This window comes from Saitoella complicata, assembly GCF_001661265.1.
Source record: "Saitoella complicata NRRL Y-17804 unplaced genomic scaffold SAICOscaffold_18, whole genome shotgun sequence".
Taxonomy (NCBI): Eukaryota; Fungi; Ascomycota; class Saitoellomycetes; order Saitoellales; family Saitoellaceae; genus Saitoella; species Saitoella complicata.
Window position 1 is genome coordinate 307,949 of NW_017567009.1, and position 17,233 is coordinate 325,181.

The following is a 17,233-nucleotide window of genomic DNA, read 5'->3' on the forward strand; positions in this document are numbered from 1 at the left end:
ACAGCCAAACCTTCCTCTTGTAGCGTTCATAGGCCTATAAATAGCATCATCATGCACGTGTATGCATGCGCGGGTACCGTACATTTCCGTTTGCGGCACACGGCGTAGCGCAGGGTGTAGGGCCATGGAACACCTGAGCAGATCCTCGGGGGTGGTCGCTATGGGATATAAGCCGCCGGCCATCCCGTCTGGATGGACTTCCCAACTCTTTGCAACTCTTCTTGCTACAGCACCTCAGCCTCAGCTACGAAACCGTTTGCAGCAACAGCACGTTTACGACTGCTACATATAGCTACTCCCAACCTTTTACCTGTCAAACGCTCGGACCTCTCCATATCGAAGAAACGAACCTCAACCGCTAGCTACCGCCGTATAAGACTGTGAGTCCACCCCATCCTTCTCCCTCCATCACGCACTTTCGTTTTGGAGCCAGGATATACTGTCGTTTACTTGTACCGCGGATGACTAACTCACTCTCCCCCCAGTCCACCAAGTCTTTTACTCCGACAAAACTCAAACGCCAGTCCCACACCTTCGCATCAACCCTCCCGAAAATGCCTTTCCTCAAGCTTAACAACAAGCTCCGCACCCCGTCCTCTCCCACGGACAGGAGGAAGAGCGCACCGATCATCGTCCTCTCTCCCCCACCGAAGGAGGACGTCAAGGATGGTAGCTACGTGTACGCGTTCGAGACCGAGACCGAAGGCGCCGGCAACGAGGAGGACGTGAAGAAAATGAGACGCCACACCTCACCTCCGACTAGCCCGACCCAGGCACCGGCTTTGGAAGAAGACATGTTCTCCAACAGCGTTAGTGTCGTCAACACCCCCACCGAGGAGGTGGACATGGACATGGACATGGATACGCGTTGGAGCTTCGAGGCCGGTGATGAGCGGTCTGCGACATGCACCCCCAAACCCGCTCCCGTGTCGCCGGCTATGTCATCCCCTACCAGCCCTGGTCGAGCCCTCCTCGGTAGGGCACAAGGACAAGAGGAGAAACCGCCGGTCCCACCGAAGAAGGATTGGGATTCTGGGTATGTCCCCACGCGTGTTAACACTCCCAGATCCATCGACTCAAATTCCCCCACCCCCAGGGCTACACCGAAGCCTGAAGACCATGGTGCGAGGCCAGGGCAGCATTCGAGGTCTGTGTCGGATGTCTCTGTAGCGTCTGACTCCTCTATGCTCCCCGGTGAGAGTGAGGAGAGGGGATCTCTTGGTCTCGCCGCCCTAGCCAGCCCGAGGGTGCAGAGAGAGACTGAAGGGCAACCACCGGTGATGAGGAGGCCGCTGGGAAAAGTCATGACTGAGGCGGAGTTTAAGAGGTATTCGGCTGCTATCCTCGCTGAACCATGTTCCTCTGATTCCGAGTCCGAGTCCGAGTCTGAGTCTGAGGTTGGGTCGGATGTGGAAGATGAGAAGGAGAAGGAGAAGGAGAAGGAGAAGGAGAAGGAGAAGGAGAAGGAGAAGGAGAGGGAGGCGGAGAAGAAGGTTGAGGAGGAGAGGGAGAGGCGGGCGGCGAGGTTGGCGGTGTACAGGGCGAGCATGGTCAAAACCCTTCCCGGCTCCACCTCCGCCTCCCATGCACCCTCGAGGCGTCCAAGTCCGGCTCCGGTTGCTATCACCGCACCAACACCCGGGGCCATCGCCTCGAAGCCCAGCCTTGTTACTGTCGCTACCACCAAGCGCGGTTCTGTGTTCGTGTCCGAGAGTGATTCCTCCGACTCGGAGGAAGACATCCCGCTCAACGTACTTGCCGCGCATGGGTTCCCGAGACGTGGTGTTCGTGTGCCGGGGACTAAGACCCTCAAGTTCGCTGCCTCTAACGCTGTCGCCGCCAAGGTGAAGGCGCAGAAGGCGCCGGAATGGTTTGGGGCGGACGTCACTCGACGCCGGACTCCCGTTCCCGCGGAGGCAAAGGCTGGTCAGGGCAAGGATGGTGATGGGAAGGATACGAGCCCGGCGAGTTCCTACTCTAAGATTGGGATCAAGACGGGGGGGTGGGTTAACCGACAGAGCATGGATCTCGACTCGAATGTCGGAATTGCTGCCTACGGTGCCTCCTCCAAGCGTGCATCCGTCGCTAAGACCGTGGAGGTGAGGGAAATGAGGGGGCCCAAGGAGGAGGAGAAGGAGGAAGACGAAATCGACCGCATGGTCCGCCGTGAACGGGAACGCCGCGACAAAATCGAAGCCATGCACGCTATCCCTCCCGCCAGCCTCGCCGGACTTAGCGTTCCCCCCTTCGCTCCCCCGCTTTCTCTCGCTCCTCGTATAGGCAGACCGGGGAGTGTCGCCAGTTTCGGGTCTAACCGCGCTGTGTTTGGAGGTGTCGCTGGTCGCCTCGGGCTGCATTGGCAGAGTGGGTTAAGGCAGAGCTTTGTCCCGGGCGTTGGAGCACCCCAGGGGCAGGTTGAGTATCAGCAGATGATGGTGCCGGTGCCAGTCGGGCAGGCAGCGATGATGGGAATGGGGCTGCCGCAGATGCCTATGCAAATGCCCATGCAGATGCAGATGGGGATGATGGGTATGCACATGGGGATGCCTATGTCGCCGATGGGGATGATGGCGCCGGGGTATGGAGGATATGGAGGCTATGGTGCCCCGCCGCAGATGATGATGAGAAGTCCAGCTGAGGTGCACGGCATCAAAACGCCGAAGGCCGCCGGTGCGGCGACCCCAACTAGACCGACTATGCAGGCCAATGGATCTTCTACCTCGCTCCCTCACCGCAAAAGCGTTGTACCCGCGCCTAGGCCCGGGTCCAGGGTTGGGAGTGTTTACGGCGCCAGTGGAATCGGTGCCGGGAGTCAGAGTTCGTTGAACCTCGCAGTCCCTGGCCAGGGACAAGCCCAGCAGAGGAGATCCTACGCACCCAGCGTCGCCGGATCAGTCTCGAGCGTCCGTACTGGTGCTGGGGCGAGGCGGGTTAGTGCTATCCCGGTGGGTGGGCTGTACACCATCGATGCAAATGGGCGTGCGTCGCAGACGTTGCTCGTTCCCTCTGCTGCCGCGGCTGGGTCGAGGTCTCCGTCGAGGGTTAGTATGGCTCCGTCTGGTGCTGGTGATGGCATGAACAAGCCTGCGCCGTTTTATGCGATCGCTGGGGACGTGAAGAAGGATGGTACTTCCACTCCCATCCCTGGTCGCTACAGGCGTGCGAATCGTGCATCACCCAACACCACCCCCGCGCCCGAGCCCAAAACTCCAGAGCAGATTGCTGCAGAGGAGGAAGAGGAGAGGAAGGGGTGGGAGGCGTTGATCAAGTTACGCGAGGACAGGAAAAAGAAGGTTTTGGAAAAGCAGCGGGAGGAGCAGGAAGTGGAGGCTGCGAAGATTGAGAGCACGAAGGAGCTTAGTGTTGGTGCTTGATTGGTATTGGTTTTCTTGTGATGGAGTATTAGCAGAAGCGGGCATAGCGATATGGGCATTTTTGTTTTAGGTTCTTCTTGCTTTTGTTTGGGTTATGTGGTGAATCGATAGGAAGGTTTGCCACAGTAATGGATGCCTTTTCCTTCTAATCTTCGTCATTCTGGTATTCTACACAGCCAGACAAACCTCAGTTCGCCTGTGCCTGAACATCCAACAATACGGCAACAGACCCAAGCGTCCTCAACGCATCAGCCTTCTCCACATCATGCGTATCCTCAACCTCTCCCCAAACCCTCGTCTGTTCCTCAACTTCCAACGTAGCCACCCTAGCACAATCCTTGACTCCAATAGCCCGCGGACGCCCAACCATGAGAATGCCGAGGAGGAAAGACTTGGTGTGAAGGACTGTACGCTCAAACGCGGCCAGCTCCCAGGGGAGGAGGGATTCCACATAGTGTTGTCCAATGGATTTGGTGAGGGGGGGTTGGCGGTGGCCAATGATGCCTGCGTCACCTTCCAGGACTGACATCTTGACCGAGTCAGTGTCTTTGAGGAGGTTGTTGGCTGCGGCGTGCTGGGTGAGGTACTTCTCAGCCTCCCTAATCAATGGCGTCCAGTGCTCCTTCTGTAACTCAAGCAACCGCTCCTGACGCGACTCAGCCCAAATAACGAGGGTGTCTGTGTCAATATATCTCATCAAATCCCTGATCGCCTCCGAGCGGCCCTTCGTTACGTCTTTTGCGGTAGCGGGGTCGAAGTAATCAATATATCTGCCGACGAGGGAGGTTAGAGGGAGGGAGTGTTGACGAATTGAGGCCGTGGGGAGGGAATTCCATTCTGCGGCGATGAGGTAGGCGAGATGGGGTTTATTGTGGGGGACGACGAGGCGCGCACCAGAGGGAGTTTTGAGGGGGCGCGAATCAAGGTTGACGTTGTAGCCATCTGCAGGGAAGAACGTCAGATGAGGGTTTTCAATGCTGAAGGGGAATGATACGTACCTGCCACAGAAACCACATTGACAGTCTTCCAGAACCGCTTCATGGTCTTCTCCGCCAACTTGGTCTGGGAAGGCTGATTCGGCAAGGCCTCAGCCATCCTTCTGGGCACCGACGCATGGATGCTCCTGAACGCAGCTGTACACGGACGAATGGTCCTCATTGTCGACAGCCTGGCCAACGAACTGATGGAATACATGGTACCGGTGGGTGTTGTACGGTTTCTCCGGGTCGCCTCCGAAATCTGGAGAACCGTACGTACAGCTGCAGTGTGCCTGGCGTAATCGCGACTCCCCCGCCTCCTCGACGCGATATAGAAATATCCTGGTATCAGCCCAATTGTTACGGGAAGTCAAGAGGCCTGTTTTTAGCTACCTCGGCGTTTGCTTTATATTCTGTCTGTTCTTTCCAAGCGATATCCATACTGTACGAATGCGTGATGATCCCACGGCTCCACAAAAAGAGAAAAAACTTGCAATGTGTATCTCTTGTTTATTAATTTTTGATTATTTTACACAACTCTTGGTGCCAACGACAGGACCTTGGCCCACTTCTTGTGTCTCAGCTCAGCAGCAACAACACCTGTAACATCCCTGTTAGCTTGGCCATCTTCAGCGGCACAGGCAAAGACTTACCCGTGATACGAGTTCCCAGCGGCTCTCCCTTGTTGTTCAAGATGATACATGCATTGTCGTCAAAGCGAATATATCTTCCATCCTCACGCCTGGTCTCCTTCTTTGTCCGTACAATGACTGCATGTCTGACCTCACCACGACGGATCTTTGATGCATAGGCAGCGGTTCCATCAACTTCTGTAGGAATAGGCTTTGCCTTCTTCACGACAACGACACACTCATCTCCGATACCGGCAAAACGTCCTGCCTTCAAGGTATTGACACACTCAACGATCAAGGCACCCTGCGAGCTTCCAGTCAGTCCAAACTTCAGTTGACAACGACCAGGTGACGTACCGAGTTGTCAATACATGTCATCAAACCCTTGAGAGCAATCATCTCGCTGCGTTTATCGAGGGGCTTTGCACCTGAACTTTCTACATACACCGCCGTATCGCAACGGCGATACGCCCGTGCTCGTGCCTGCTCAGCCCGCACCGCCACGATACAGTATACGTGTGCCTGGTTGCTGAGTGCGACAAAGTACCAAAACAAATACTTGCCAGTCTACGTTACACCCCCACCATTCCTTCGTCCTCCATTACGTTCATTATATAGATGGTTACGGCATATCAGCCGCGGGCGCTGACAGCGATTGCGACCCCGTCCCGCACGGCTTCGAGGCTTGGCCGCCCACCGACAGTATTCAGTCCTCCCAGCACGCCGTCCGTGAGGCCAAGGGTTGTAGGTGCGCAGGGCTTGGGGTTGAGTAATTTGGCGATATCAGGCGAGTCGACGGTGAAGGCTGGAGATAATGTCGTTGTTTCCGTGCGTGCGCGACCAGGACCAGAAGGAGCGGAGTGGGATATCGATGGAGAGGAGAGATGTGTACGACATTTGGGGAGGTCTGCGGCTGTCGGGGAGTTCTTGTATGGTAAATTCGCCATTCATTTATGATTTACACTGCTGATCGACTGCATAGACAACGTTTATACTCCAGTATCAACGACACATGAGGTTTATACCACCTCGATTGCGCCATTGGTGTTCCGGGTGATGGAAGGATACCACGGCACAGTCTTCGCATACGGACAAACAGGCTCCGGAAAGACATACAGTATGCAAGGAAACCCTTCGTCACCCGGTATCATCCCTCTTGCCATCGATGATATCTTCGCATACATCCGCGACACTCCTGATCGCGAGTTTCTGCTTCGCATTTCATACCTCGAAATCTACAATGAGCGACTACGAGATTTGCTCGCTGACCCGTCAAGTGCGGCTATCGAACCCAAGCTGAGAGAGGACCCGAAGAGAGGAATCTACCCCTCCCCATTACGAGAAGAGATCGTCACCGACCCGACACATATCCTGCGCATCCTGAAACAAGGAAATGCAGCCCGCCGTACTGCTTCGACCGAATTCAACGACCACAGTAGTAGATCACATGCGATCATCACCATCGTCATCGAATCAAGAGATCGACCATCGACACCGGGTTACAGATCACCAACCCGTGCGGGACCCAAGGGACGCGTGGTAGCTGCTGGTGGAGTCCGTGTATCGACACTCAACCTCATCGATCTCGCGGGTTCAGAACGTGCGGCGGCGGATGCGGATCGGAGAAAGGAGGGAGCATATATCAACAAGTCGTTGCTAACGTTGGGGACGGTGATTGCGAGGTTGACGACACCGGCGACTACACCGGCTGAGAGGGCTGCGCAGGCGCATATCCCGTATCGTGATTCGAAGTTGACGAGGTTGTTGCAGCCGGCGTTATCTGGGTCTGCGCTTATCTCTATTCTGGCGACGATTAACCTGTCCAGCGAGGCGAGTTCGGAGACCATATCGACATTGAAGTTTGCACAACGAGCAAAGAATATCGTATCAAAAGCCAAACGAAATGAGGAGGAAGACGAAGATTCTGGTGACTCCCGCGCTCTTCTCCGACGGTACAAATCCGAGATTCTCGATTTGCGTCAGAAACTCGAGGAACAAGCCCTTCGTTTACAATCCGAGGGTGACAACAAGAAGGAGGAGAGGAGGGAGAGTGGGTGGGAGAGAGAGAAGGAGAGACACGAGAGGGAAATGATGGAGATGCAGTTGGCACGGACGGCATTGAAGGAGAGGATTGAGCATCTCACGAAACTGATTCTGTCATCGAAATCTTCGGGCGTGTCGTCGGTGGGTCGGATATCCCTTGGCACCCCAGCAGCAGCTCTCACAGGCGACCCCGACCTCTCCTCCGCTCTTGCCGAAAAAGACAGCCAAATCGCATCCCTGGAAGCCCGACTCCGCTCCACATCCGCATCACTGGAACGCGCGACCTCCACAATTACCCAGAAAGATTTGGAAATCGCGGAGTTGAGAAGTCAGTTGGAGGATAAGGATCAGATCATCATGGCGTTGAGAATGGCGAAGAAGAAGAGGGAGATGGCGGAGTTTGGGAGGGTAGAGAGGTTGATCGAGATGGGGAGTCCGGTGAATAGCCCTGGGAGGCCGGCGCCGGGGGTCGGGGAGAGGCAGGATTGATACAGGTGTAATGGGATGCGAAGGCGGAAAGCTACAGGTTGCGGGGCAACGGACAATAGTATCATTATTGCGGTTGGTAGTCTGTGGCTGGTGAAGTCGAACGATATGGTCGAAATATACTACATTAAAATTTAGCTACACATGCCTAAGCAATACTTGATGCCGGATCCGCCCTTGCGTAACGATATTCCTCTATAACGATACTGATACCTCGACCGCGTGCCCGGCCACAATGGTTCCATCATTCAAAGGAGTGGTAGAATGATTTCGAACTGCCGCTTCTTCCTCCAAATTCTCGTTGGACGGATCCTGCCGCAACGAAAGCCAGTATTCGCTCGGGAAGTGGTCACGGAGAGGAGGAATGAAGAGCACCAATAGCTTTGCAAGGTTGAACTCCGACAGCGCCTCCACCAACCTTGCCACCCACATCCAGAACCTTCTTGAAACACGGACGACGAAATTGCAAATGCTCACATACGGCGCCCAGAAAGGGCATCCAGCAGGCGTGGCTGTCTTCCACTTGGGATTAATCGGACTGTATCCCCATTGCATATCCTTGCCCCAACTGAAGACCTTGATACCGTTTCCGATGACAGTGTAATCGAGGAGCGAGTCACGTTTGACCATCTTCGGGTATTGCCCCACGTTCGGCTTGCCCTTCGTGGTGAACTCCAAAACGTTGAACCAAGAGAACGGGACGCGTGTAACAGGGTCGAGGTCATTGACGACGCGATAGAACTGCCCGAGATTGCGGCCGTCGTCAGCCGTCATACACTTCCTACACGCTTCGTCGAACTGCCTGGCAAAATCAAGGTCACCCACAGCAGGGCAGCCAAATACATACGCGTCCATCAGGTTGGCTTTAGATCCGAGGAGGATTTTATCAGGGTCGTTCGTTTCGAGAGGATTGTGGTTGTAGGCGAGACAAGATTTGAGGGAGGCGTAGAAGAGGGATGCGTATCCAGCACCAAGCGAGTGCCCGGTGACCCAGACGGGAATGTCACCGTCTCCTTCCCTTGTCAGCTCCTTGATTTTCTCCTTGACGGCATCGATGATACAGCCGTAGGGAGAGTTTTTGGGAGTATCACCGTATTTGTGTGGGAAAAGAGCGTCATAAAACCCAGCGTGAACATCGGATCGACCCTTCCTGTCTTTGCCATTCATATCGCGTTCAACGTCGATGGGATCAGGAGGGAAGAAATTCGATTCAACTTCTTTCTTCTGATAGGTCGCATCCGTGATCCATTCCGTATAATCCCAGGGGGTGGTGCCCTTGAACGCCACAACGATGAACTTCTCCTTCTCATTCCACCACAGTGAGGCAAACGGTGCTCCGACGATGTTCAACTCACTGATGTGGTCGAATTTCATACCCCACCCACTTGAGAGTCTCTTGATAGCATCAAGTGAAGCGTCCATATAGCCGTGAATCTCCTCACTGACCTCGTCGTCTGTGCCGCCATAATTGGGATGACGGCGGTGATCTTTGTACAAGTCATAGGCAAACTTGATATCGTCGTCGTTTCTCTCATAGACAACCGCTGAGATCAACAACAAGAATTCGGCAATGTCGAGACTGAAACGTTCCTTGCCGTTCACCATAGCCTTCGTGACTCGCTTCGACGGACTATACTCAAACATACCGGGATTCGCCAAATTGACCGCTGAGAGACCCTGGCCATAGTGCTGCATGATGCCCTGAAGAATGAAAGGGAGCACGCGAGTTACCATGGCAAGCTTCAGGACGACCTCAAAGACCAGAAGACCAATGACGGTAACAATGTAGTATACCATCATCCAGAAGAACTCAACCGGATCTGAGCCCTATCAGACTTCTGCACACGAAGAGATTGAGCAACGTACCTTCGAAGATGTAAACACCACTCAAGAGAACATTCCTGGTGGAGGTGAAGACATAGCGAATCCACAATGCCGCGGTGTCCGTAGGGCTATTCCTATGCTTGTAAACAGCCTCCAACTTGGCGAAACGACTACGAAATTGCTCTTGGCTGTTGCCGTGCATGTTGTTTGACTTACACGAGGTTCGAGGGTCGGGCTAGATACGTCCTTATATACACGCAAAACCGTTGCCGAGGTAAGTCATACCTCACAGGCGGACCGAGACAAAGTGGAGCCGAGGCATACAGCGCCATGCCTTGTGAGAAAAGTGGCGACGGAGGTTCATTTACCCGTAGTAAAAGCATTGACGGATGAACCAATCTCAACATTTTGCGGGACGGGACATCATCACGAGTATATGAGCCTTGATAGGGGCACATACGCAGGGTCATTCAACCAAACGACAAATACGCATACTTGTCTACTGTACGTTGTTACAGACATCACTTCGCAAGCATTGCGTGCTCCGGCTCCACAGAAAAACATACCATAACAAGCGTATGCCTGAGTATGGCATTCGCTTGCTCCTCTCGCGTCGCACGACGTTGGTGTGGCGCATGATGGCTCATGCACCCGTGGGAATAGAAATGGCGGTGAGTTATTCGAGACTTTGGTTATTGACGCTATATACACCTCTCAGCTTTCGCTGTATGCACTTCCAGCCGAATAGCCTACTACAGGGGATGCCGCCACGTTACGTATTCTACCAACCGTCTTTCTGACCGGCAGCTCTGGCTCCTCGAATTCGAAGTCACGAACGATGACATCGAGTGCATCTTCGTCAGTTTCTATCCCCTTCAGCTCCAATTCACTATCGTCGGGATAGTCGTCTCTCATCGCATCAGGCATAGTGACGTCTTCCAACACCTCCCTAATCTCCTCGCGCTCCTACTTCAAGGCCGAGACTTCCTGCGTCAAGGCGTGAACTTGCTCGTCCAAAGCACGGACCTCGCCTTGCAAGCTTGAGTCCCACGGGTTCGTGGTTCTGGTCCAGAAGACTCCATCGACGACCATGAGGAACGTCAAGGATGAAGAGAAAGAAACTACGAAGCCATTCAATGTCAGTTTGGCTCGGTTGAACAATACGTGTTTAAGTGCTTACTGAGCATGACGAGCAGACTGCAAAGTGAGCCTCTTGACTGAGTTTTCATAGATTCTTGCAACACTCTAACAGTTTCGCTGAGGGCTGTGCCAGTGGCCTGGGTGTTGGTGACCGTAAGGGCCCATGTAGGTGGCGGGATTGAAGCCGAGGAGTTTCATGCTGGTAAGGAAACTGACGTGTTCTGAAGGAGAGTTGTTCGACAAGGGAGCTGGGTTTATATCTACGTTTCGATCCGTGCTTTGAAACTACATCAGTCTGCAAGTGAGAGTTCAATATTTTCTGTTTCGGTCTTAGTGCGGTAACGTTAGGTGACGCTTCCTGCAACAGCCTGAGGGAACATCCTGCGAGAGGGTATGGACCTGGACTTGAACAAGATCGAAGGTAGCTATCATATTGGTTCTTTGTAGATAGAACGTCACCTGCCTTCACGCATCTCTGCTTATCGAAAGAACTGCGGCCGTGACCTCATGAGTCATGACATTTGCTCGGACTTTATAAGGATTCAGGGATGGACACTGATCTCGCCCGCTGTTTCGGCTTATAGAACAAGAAGTTGCAAGGAAGAAACCGCGGCAATTGTGTCGAGATTTGTTGCACAGTGGTCTAACGTGATCCCGGAACTGATCCGGGTCTGCCTGCTCGCAAATCCTCGAGCGACCGAGGGACAAGGAGTTGCATTCAGGTGCCACAAAGTTGCAAAACTCCGAGCCAAGGTTGACGTCACTCGATCTTCCGTAGAATATGACGGATATCAAGTTGGCATGGTGCTTTGGCTCACGATATCTTCGCGCCGCCCGGTTGCCATGCGTATGGGTCCTCGGGGTTCACTGGACACCTGCTGAGGGGATCTAACGGTTGGGCTGTAAGATCTAAAAACAAAAGGGTCACGTCCATTATTGGCTTTACTACACTTGAGAGTAATTTCACGATAGTAAGTCACATCCTGAACCACAAGCCTAGTAACGCAAATGGCACCAAACCGGCAGCACAGGATGAGCGACGGATCATATCACCGTCGTCAGCCCGTTCCTCACCTCCTTTATTCACGCACTACCCTCCATCTTTTAGGGGGGGTTTGCCATCTTATCTCCACCGGGGCTTTTCAGCGGTAACCGGAGTGGCCAGCACAGTAACTTTTCTGCGCTTAGGGGTGGCCTTCAAACCGGTCTCCCTCAATTGCGGTGTCGGTGGCACCGTTCTCTTGGGACCCAACGAGTCCGAATAAATAGGGAGGGAGGGGGGGCTCGTTGGGGGGGTATAGGGTGGAGAGATGGGGAGTGTAGTGCGAGAAGGGGTGGATCCGAAGGAAGGGGAAGTCATCGATATCCCAGCTTTACCTGTGGAAGTGACATTTTGCTGCCCAGCTTTACCTGTAGCTTTCCTAGCAAGCACGGTCGTAGTGTGAGTTCTCATAGCGAGATCAACTCTTTTGTTCGCCGCTTCCCGGGCCGCTTTGAGGAGCGCACCCTTTTCCTTCCTCGTCTCGTCTTCTGTCTTGACCTTCATTGAGTCCAAGAACTGGCGAGGCGTCAATCGCTTCTTGACTGGTTTCTTAGCTTTCACAGCACGAAGCCGAAGCAGTTGACCTTCAACGATAGCTTCGAGCTTACCAAGGTAGTCAATAACCTCCAGGACGCTACGCTTGGACTTCCGCAACGCGGAATCATTGGTCTTCCTTTTGCTGCACTGGTACCAAAGCTGACCAGTGACGAGCTCATGAGTAACTTGGTAACGGATAGTAAACGCGTTGACCAAATCAATAGTATCACAAACTGGGAAAGAAATCCCAGCCTCCTTCAATTTAGGCTGAAGGAGGGCCTCTTTCACGTTTTCAAGGGCAGCAGTAACAGCCTGCTTGGCTTCCACGAAGTGCTAAAGAAGAAGCTTAGCATAAGTAAGCAATTATTAGGAGGTAAGCGGAACAAACCGTGAGCTCAGCCGTATCGATCATCTTAGATTGTCCATTCTCAAAGGTCTCGCAGACCACAGACTCTGGGAGCTTGAGAAGCTCCATGTAATCAACCACAATAACCTGGATGATACAGTGAATGTGGCCAGCAGTAGACTCCAAGATGGAAATAGCGGCCTTAGCAACGTTGTTGATGGTGTTGAACATGGTTGTAGTAGTTGTTTTGATAGTGTTGAGAGCTGGAAAGCTGGGGGTACGTATACTCGCTGGTAAGAGAGTAGTAGGTAAGGAAGAAGAAGTGAAAATGCAGCGAGCGAAGTTTTATTTCGCTCGAGCTCGAGTGGCGATAGTCTGCTTTCGTTGACTTAGCGCGTCCGTGAGAATCCTAATCCGGTACGAGCTAGCGCTCCCAATCCGGTACGAGCACAGCACCGGTGGGCTGCGCGGATCTGTCGCTCACAGACCTGTCTCAGGCCAAAGGGGCAGTCTAGACCACCTCACACCTACTGGTTCATGATCCTTCCCTTCGTATACGTCTTTTCGTTTTAATACTTCTTACCCTAACCCTAATGTTCTCGGTTTTGTTCTTGAATGCGTGGGTTGTGGATTGACCGTCGATGGTGAGCGAGACAAGTTGGAATCCGAGGAGTTTGCATGAGTTTTGGAGTACGGGGATTTGGAAACGGAATCTGTGGGCTATGCGAAGGCTTTTCGCAAAGCTTACGTGGCATAGACTGGGTGAAGACGGTGTGGGAAAGATCGTGGAGTTTGTCATTTGGGGACTCGTCTGGCACTTCGCACTCTAGCCAACCTTCCATCCTCCCTCCTACCGTCTCTTCCTCTTCTTCTCCATCCAAGGGTTCGGCCTCGTCATCGAAGAATTCTTCGCCGAAGTCTGGCGTATCTTCCTCACGCACCAATCCCAACCTAATCCCCTCAGAAACAATATCTTTTCCGCCTCCGATTATAGGTGTTTCGAGGAGAGAGCGAGGAAGGTATGGACGGTGGGGTGGTTGTTGTGCACGGGGAGTTTGTGGTGGGCGAATGCTTTGGCTGAGGCGGGGGTTTGGAATGGGACGGTGAGAATTGGGGGTGTGGATGATTTTGGGCAAGTGGTGGCGTTGTATGGGAGGAACTTCTTTGCTGCGGTGATTGGATGGTTGGCGGAGGGACCCAAGGCTCAAGCTGTGCCGGTTCGGCCAATTGCAAGGGTGTGAGGAGGAGCAGAAGAATTGATCGCGTGCGAGATGTGTATTACAAGGATTAATATTGTTATGGTCATGCAACGTACGCGAGAGGAAATTGAAATGTAACATCTTAACCTCGTGATAATGGTGAAGTAAGCTTATCGCCTGACTGCATTGCAATGTCCGGCCTCACCCGACGAACGTAACCCCACATGACCAACTGCACGGCGTAAACGATCGACCCACATAAGCGAAGGATAGGCGAAATTTCGGTAAAGTACGTCCCCTCTCGCCTACGCGAGCTTAATTTGCGTAGACTCCCCCGCGTGTGCACTCCGCACTCTCCGCCTTTGTCTGTGCATGGATCGACGAGGCGCGCTAACCGATAACCTTACTCGTACGACAACGGTGAATTTCAGTGGAGCTCCATGGGTTTGCGGTGGAGCACCGTCGTGTACGAGGTGGATTTGGTGGAGGCTTAGCTGGGGGATCTGCTACATGGTGACCGTTTGAAGAGGGATGGTGGGTGAGAGAAGGTGTGGATAATATCGGGTTTGTCGGCGAGAATACCGGTGGGAAAGTGGGGTATGGGGTATGAGGTTACACCGGTGTCCGTCTGGACCTTCGTTGTGGTGTTGAGGGATTGTGGGTTCTCCCTCTCCTTATTCTCATCGTCTGATCGGATCGCCTATAAGGACCCACCTTGATCCCACATCCTCGTACCTCAACGAATTCTCCCCATCGATATCATCATCATGCCAATCAAAGAAAAGATCAAATCGCACTTCACAACCTACGAAACCTCCATCGACGAAAATGGCCTCGAACACCGGCGTCCCGCCCCCCGCGAGAAGATCATCAACCCCCTCACGCTGGTCCGCAAACTCACACTCATGAACTGGGTTTACTTTTTGATGGGGTGGATGGCGTGGACGATGGATGGGTATGATTTCCATACTGTTTCGTTATCGGTCTCGAAGTTGGCTGTGTACTACGACACCCCGCGTGCCCGGATCTCCCAATCCATCACCCTTACTCTACTTTTTCGATCAGTGGGTGCTGCGATCTTCGGAATCGCGGGTGACCTGTACGGGCGGAAATACCCACTCTTCATCAACATGCTCATCATCGCCGTTCTACAAGTGGGTACGGCCTACGCTCACACATTCGAGACCTTCCTCGCCGTCCGTGCGCTTTTTGGGATTGCGATGGGTGGTGTTTGGGGGTTGGCTGCGAGTATGAGTTTGGAGAATTTGCCGGTTGAGTGTAGGGGGTTGTTTTCGGGGGTGTTGCAGCAGGGATATGCACTTGGGTTCGTCTCCCCTCCCCTTTCCTCCTCTCTCCTTGAAGTTGATGAATGGAAACCTTAGGTATCTTATTGCTTCCATCTTCAACCTAACAATCGTCCCCAACTGCCCCCACCCCTTCCGCGCTCTCTTCTACATCGGTGCAGCACTTACCGCACTCGTCGGATTCCTCCGTCTCCTCTTTCCCGAATCGAAACAATTCCTCGAAGCAAAAGCACAAGGGCGACAAGGAGGCCATGCGAAGGCGTCTATGAGGGAGGCGAGGGTGCAGGTTCGGGTACATTGGAGGAGGTGTGTTTATGCTGTTGTGTTGATGGCTGGGTTTAATTTTATGTCGCATTCGAGGTACGTCCTGGACCCCGAGTATCCCACTGGCGTGAAGAAATACTGATTGAGATCATAGTCAGGATATGTATCCGACGTATATGCAGCAAGGCAAGGGTTTCTCAGCCAAGAACGCAACACTCGCAACCCTCCTCGGCAAGGTTGGTGCCATCATCGGCGGAACCATCGGTGGATACTACTCCCAGTTCTTTGGACGTCGGCTCACGAGTACGTCTCTTCCCTCTCTTCCCTTCCCGATGCTCTTCTTCACTAACACAAGTGGATAGTTATGGTGCTTTGCTCGATCGGCGCATGCTTTATCCCGCTTTGGGTCGTCCCGGATAGTCTAGTGCCGTTGATCATCGGAAACTTCATGATCGACTTTTGTGTGCAGGGGGCCTGGGGTGTTATTCCCGTTCATCTCGCCGAGTTGTCGCCGCCGGCGTTCCGTGCTGCGTTTCCAGGTTCGTCCTCTCCCTCCATTCTCCATCTTGAGCGTTGACTCATGTCACCTTCCAGGAATTACGTACCAACTCGGTAACATGATCTCCTCCCCCGCCGCCCAAATCCTCTCCTCGGTCGCCGAATCCCTCAAACGCCCCACCGCCCTCTCCAACGGCACCATCGTCGAGCGTCCAGACTACGCAACTACACAAGCGATCATGATGGCCATCATCTTTGTTTGGGTTGGTGTTTGGGCTGCTATTGGGAAGGAGGAGCGCGGATCGCGGTTTGAGGAGGCGAGAGCGGCGGGGATGGGGGAGGTTGAGAGGGAGGAGAAGGGGAGGGGGGTTGTCGTTTTGGAGGGGGAGGGGAGAGGGGTGGGAGTGGGGAGGAGGGGAAGAAGGGGGGGGTTGAATATGTTGAGGATGTTGAGGCGCAAAGGAGGTGAACTCGAGAGGAGGATATCGATACCTGTAATAATATTTTGGACATAAGTAGGTCGAACTGCCCTTTCCTGAATCATGCACCTCCCTGCACTCCACCATCCGGCAACCTTTGCGCTCGGACCTCGAGCAACCCACCAAACCCAACCCCCACACTCCCTCCCAACCAGCGATGATCCAACACGATAAAACAGTATGCTCCGATTCCTCCTCACCCGCGAAGTCGCCCAAGACCCTCCCTCAACCCTTCGCCGCGCCCAAAACACCCGCGCAACATACTCCCTCTCTCCCTCCCCATCCTTCTCCCTAAAAACACGGCATTATGGGGCTGTTAACGCGTTAGCGGTGGAGAAGGTCGAGAACCGGTATCTCCTCTCCGCGGGCGCGGACGCGATCATTAATTTATGGGACCTCGAAGCCAGCAGCGGGGGGGTGGTAGATACGCTGTCCACGGCGAGTTTACCAACTACGGCGACACCTAGCTCGGTAAAGTGGTGGACAGGCGACACCGGGATGTTTTCGACGACACACCACGACCACTCACTCCTCATCTGGGACACAAACACCTTCTCCACCGCTGCACGATTCCCACTCGGTCCCGAGGCGCCTATCCGAACCCATGCTCCCTCCGCACATGGTGGAGTGAATCCGGTTATTGCAGTAGCGTTGGGGTCACCTGGGGTTCGACTCGTCGACCTACGCACGTCGTCCGCGGCACACACCTTGACCTCCCCATACTCGAGATCAGGAACATTGGACGTCGCATGGTCCCCCCGCTCCCCCCACCACATAGCGTCAACTCACGACGACGGCTCCCTCCGCCTCTGGGATATCCGCCGCGCCTCACCCCTCCTGCATACGACACGCGCACATTCTTCCGGCGCGACGGGAGTGGAGTGGACGAGTGATGGAGGGCAGGTGGTTACTGCGGGGTGGGATGGGAAGATGAGAGTTTGGGATGTTGAACAGGGAAGGGATTGTGTTGTGAATTTTGGTCCTTGGATTACGAATGTTAGAGAAGACGCTAAGGGGATCCTCACCCGGTCCCCAATATGTCTACCATCCTGGGCTGGTGGTAGAGGGGGTGAGGGAGGGATGTTGGT

General features: G+C 53.9%; 9 protein-coding genes across 9 annotated transcripts; 5 read left to right on the plus strand and 4 right to left on the minus strand.

Moving 5' to 3' along the window:
* Positions 1–174: 174 nt before the first annotated feature.
* On the plus strand, positions 175–3,374 carry SAICODRAFT_72417 (uncharacterized protein; the record flags this gene model as incomplete). The annotated part of the gene is made up of 2 exons (XM_019170766.1): positions 175–380; positions 486–3,374. Exon 2 carries the CDS (start codon positions 555–557, stop codon positions 3,372–3,374), a length of 2,820 nt encoding a protein of 939 aa, XP_019022920.1. The 5' UTR covers positions 175–380; positions 486–554.
* Positions 3,375–3,561: 187 nt separating this feature from the next.
* Positions 3,562–4,469, minus strand: SAICODRAFT_59421 (ATP12-domain-containing protein; the record flags this gene model as incomplete). The annotated part of the gene is made up of 2 exons (XM_019169688.1): positions 3,562–4,316; positions 4,373–4,469. 2 exons carry the CDS (start codon positions 4,467–4,469, stop codon positions 3,562–3,564), a joined length of 852 nt encoding a protein of 283 aa, XP_019022921.1.
* Positions 4,470–4,764: 295 nt separating this feature from the next.
* Positions 4,765–5,394, minus strand: SAICODRAFT_82771 (50S ribosomal protein L14). Its single transcript, XM_019171284.1, has 3 exons — positions 5,341–5,394; positions 5,005–5,287; positions 4,765–4,951 (listed from the first exon to the last, which is right to left on the minus strand). The coding sequence occupies exons 1-3, from the start codon at positions 5,380–5,382 to the stop codon at positions 4,881–4,883; spliced, it is 396 nt and encodes a 131-aa protein (XP_019022922.1). The 5' UTR covers positions 5,383–5,394; the 3' UTR covers positions 4,765–4,880.
* Positions 5,395–5,601: 207 nt separating this feature from the next.
* On the plus strand, positions 5,602–7,515 carry SAICODRAFT_8743 (kinesin-domain-containing protein; the record flags this gene model as incomplete). Its single annotated transcript, XM_019171495.1, has 2 exons — positions 5,602–5,917; positions 5,966–7,515. The coding sequence occupies 2 exons, from the start codon at positions 5,602–5,604 to the stop codon at positions 7,513–7,515; spliced, it is 1,866 nt and encodes a 621-aa protein (XP_019022923.1).
* A 65-nt stretch (positions 7,516–7,580) lies between these two features.
* Positions 7,581–9,458, minus strand: SAICODRAFT_144529 (alpha/beta-hydrolase). The gene is made up of 3 exons (XM_019165511.1): positions 9,379–9,458; positions 8,140–9,321; positions 7,581–7,718 (listed from the first exon to the last, which is right to left on the minus strand). The coding sequence occupies exons 2-3, from the start codon at positions 9,310–9,312 to the stop codon at positions 7,647–7,649; spliced, it is 1,245 nt and encodes a 414-aa protein (XP_019022924.1). The 5' UTR covers positions 9,313–9,321; positions 9,379–9,458; the 3' UTR covers positions 7,581–7,646.
* Positions 9,459–11,478: 2,020 nt separating this feature from the next.
* SAICODRAFT_226502 (uncharacterized protein) lies at positions 11,479–12,632 on the minus strand (the record flags this gene model as incomplete). The annotated part of the gene is made up of 2 exons (XM_019166615.1): positions 11,479–12,388; positions 12,444–12,632. 2 exons carry the CDS (start codon positions 12,630–12,632, stop codon positions 11,600–11,602), a joined length of 978 nt encoding a protein of 325 aa, XP_019022925.1. The 3' UTR covers positions 11,479–11,599.
* Positions 12,633–13,042: 410 nt separating this feature from the next.
* Positions 13,043–13,642, plus strand: SAICODRAFT_8746 (uncharacterized protein; the record flags this gene model as incomplete). The annotated part of the gene is made up of 2 exons (XM_019171497.1): positions 13,043–13,174; positions 13,232–13,642. 2 exons carry the CDS (start codon positions 13,043–13,045, stop codon positions 13,640–13,642), a joined length of 543 nt encoding a protein of 180 aa, XP_019022926.1.
* Positions 13,643–14,044: 402 nt separating this feature from the next.
* On the plus strand, positions 14,045–16,135 carry SAICODRAFT_66775 (MFS general substrate transporter; the record flags this gene model as incomplete). Its single annotated transcript, XM_019170264.1, has 6 exons — positions 14,045–14,924; positions 14,983–15,264; positions 15,323–15,471; positions 15,531–15,707; positions 15,763–16,064; positions 16,091–16,135. Exons 1-6 carry the CDS (start codon positions 14,368–14,370, stop codon positions 16,133–16,135), a joined length of 1,512 nt encoding a protein of 503 aa, XP_019022927.1. The 5' UTR covers positions 14,045–14,367.
* Positions 16,136–16,325: 190 nt separating this feature from the next.
* Positions 16,326–17,141, plus strand: SAICODRAFT_49402 (DNA excision repair protein ERCC-8; the record flags this gene model as incomplete). The annotated part of the gene is made up of 1 exon (XM_019168967.1): positions 16,326–17,141. A coding segment is annotated over one exon (816 nt), but the record flags the coding sequence as incomplete, so codon positions are not given.
* Positions 17,142–17,233: the final 92 nt, after the last annotated feature.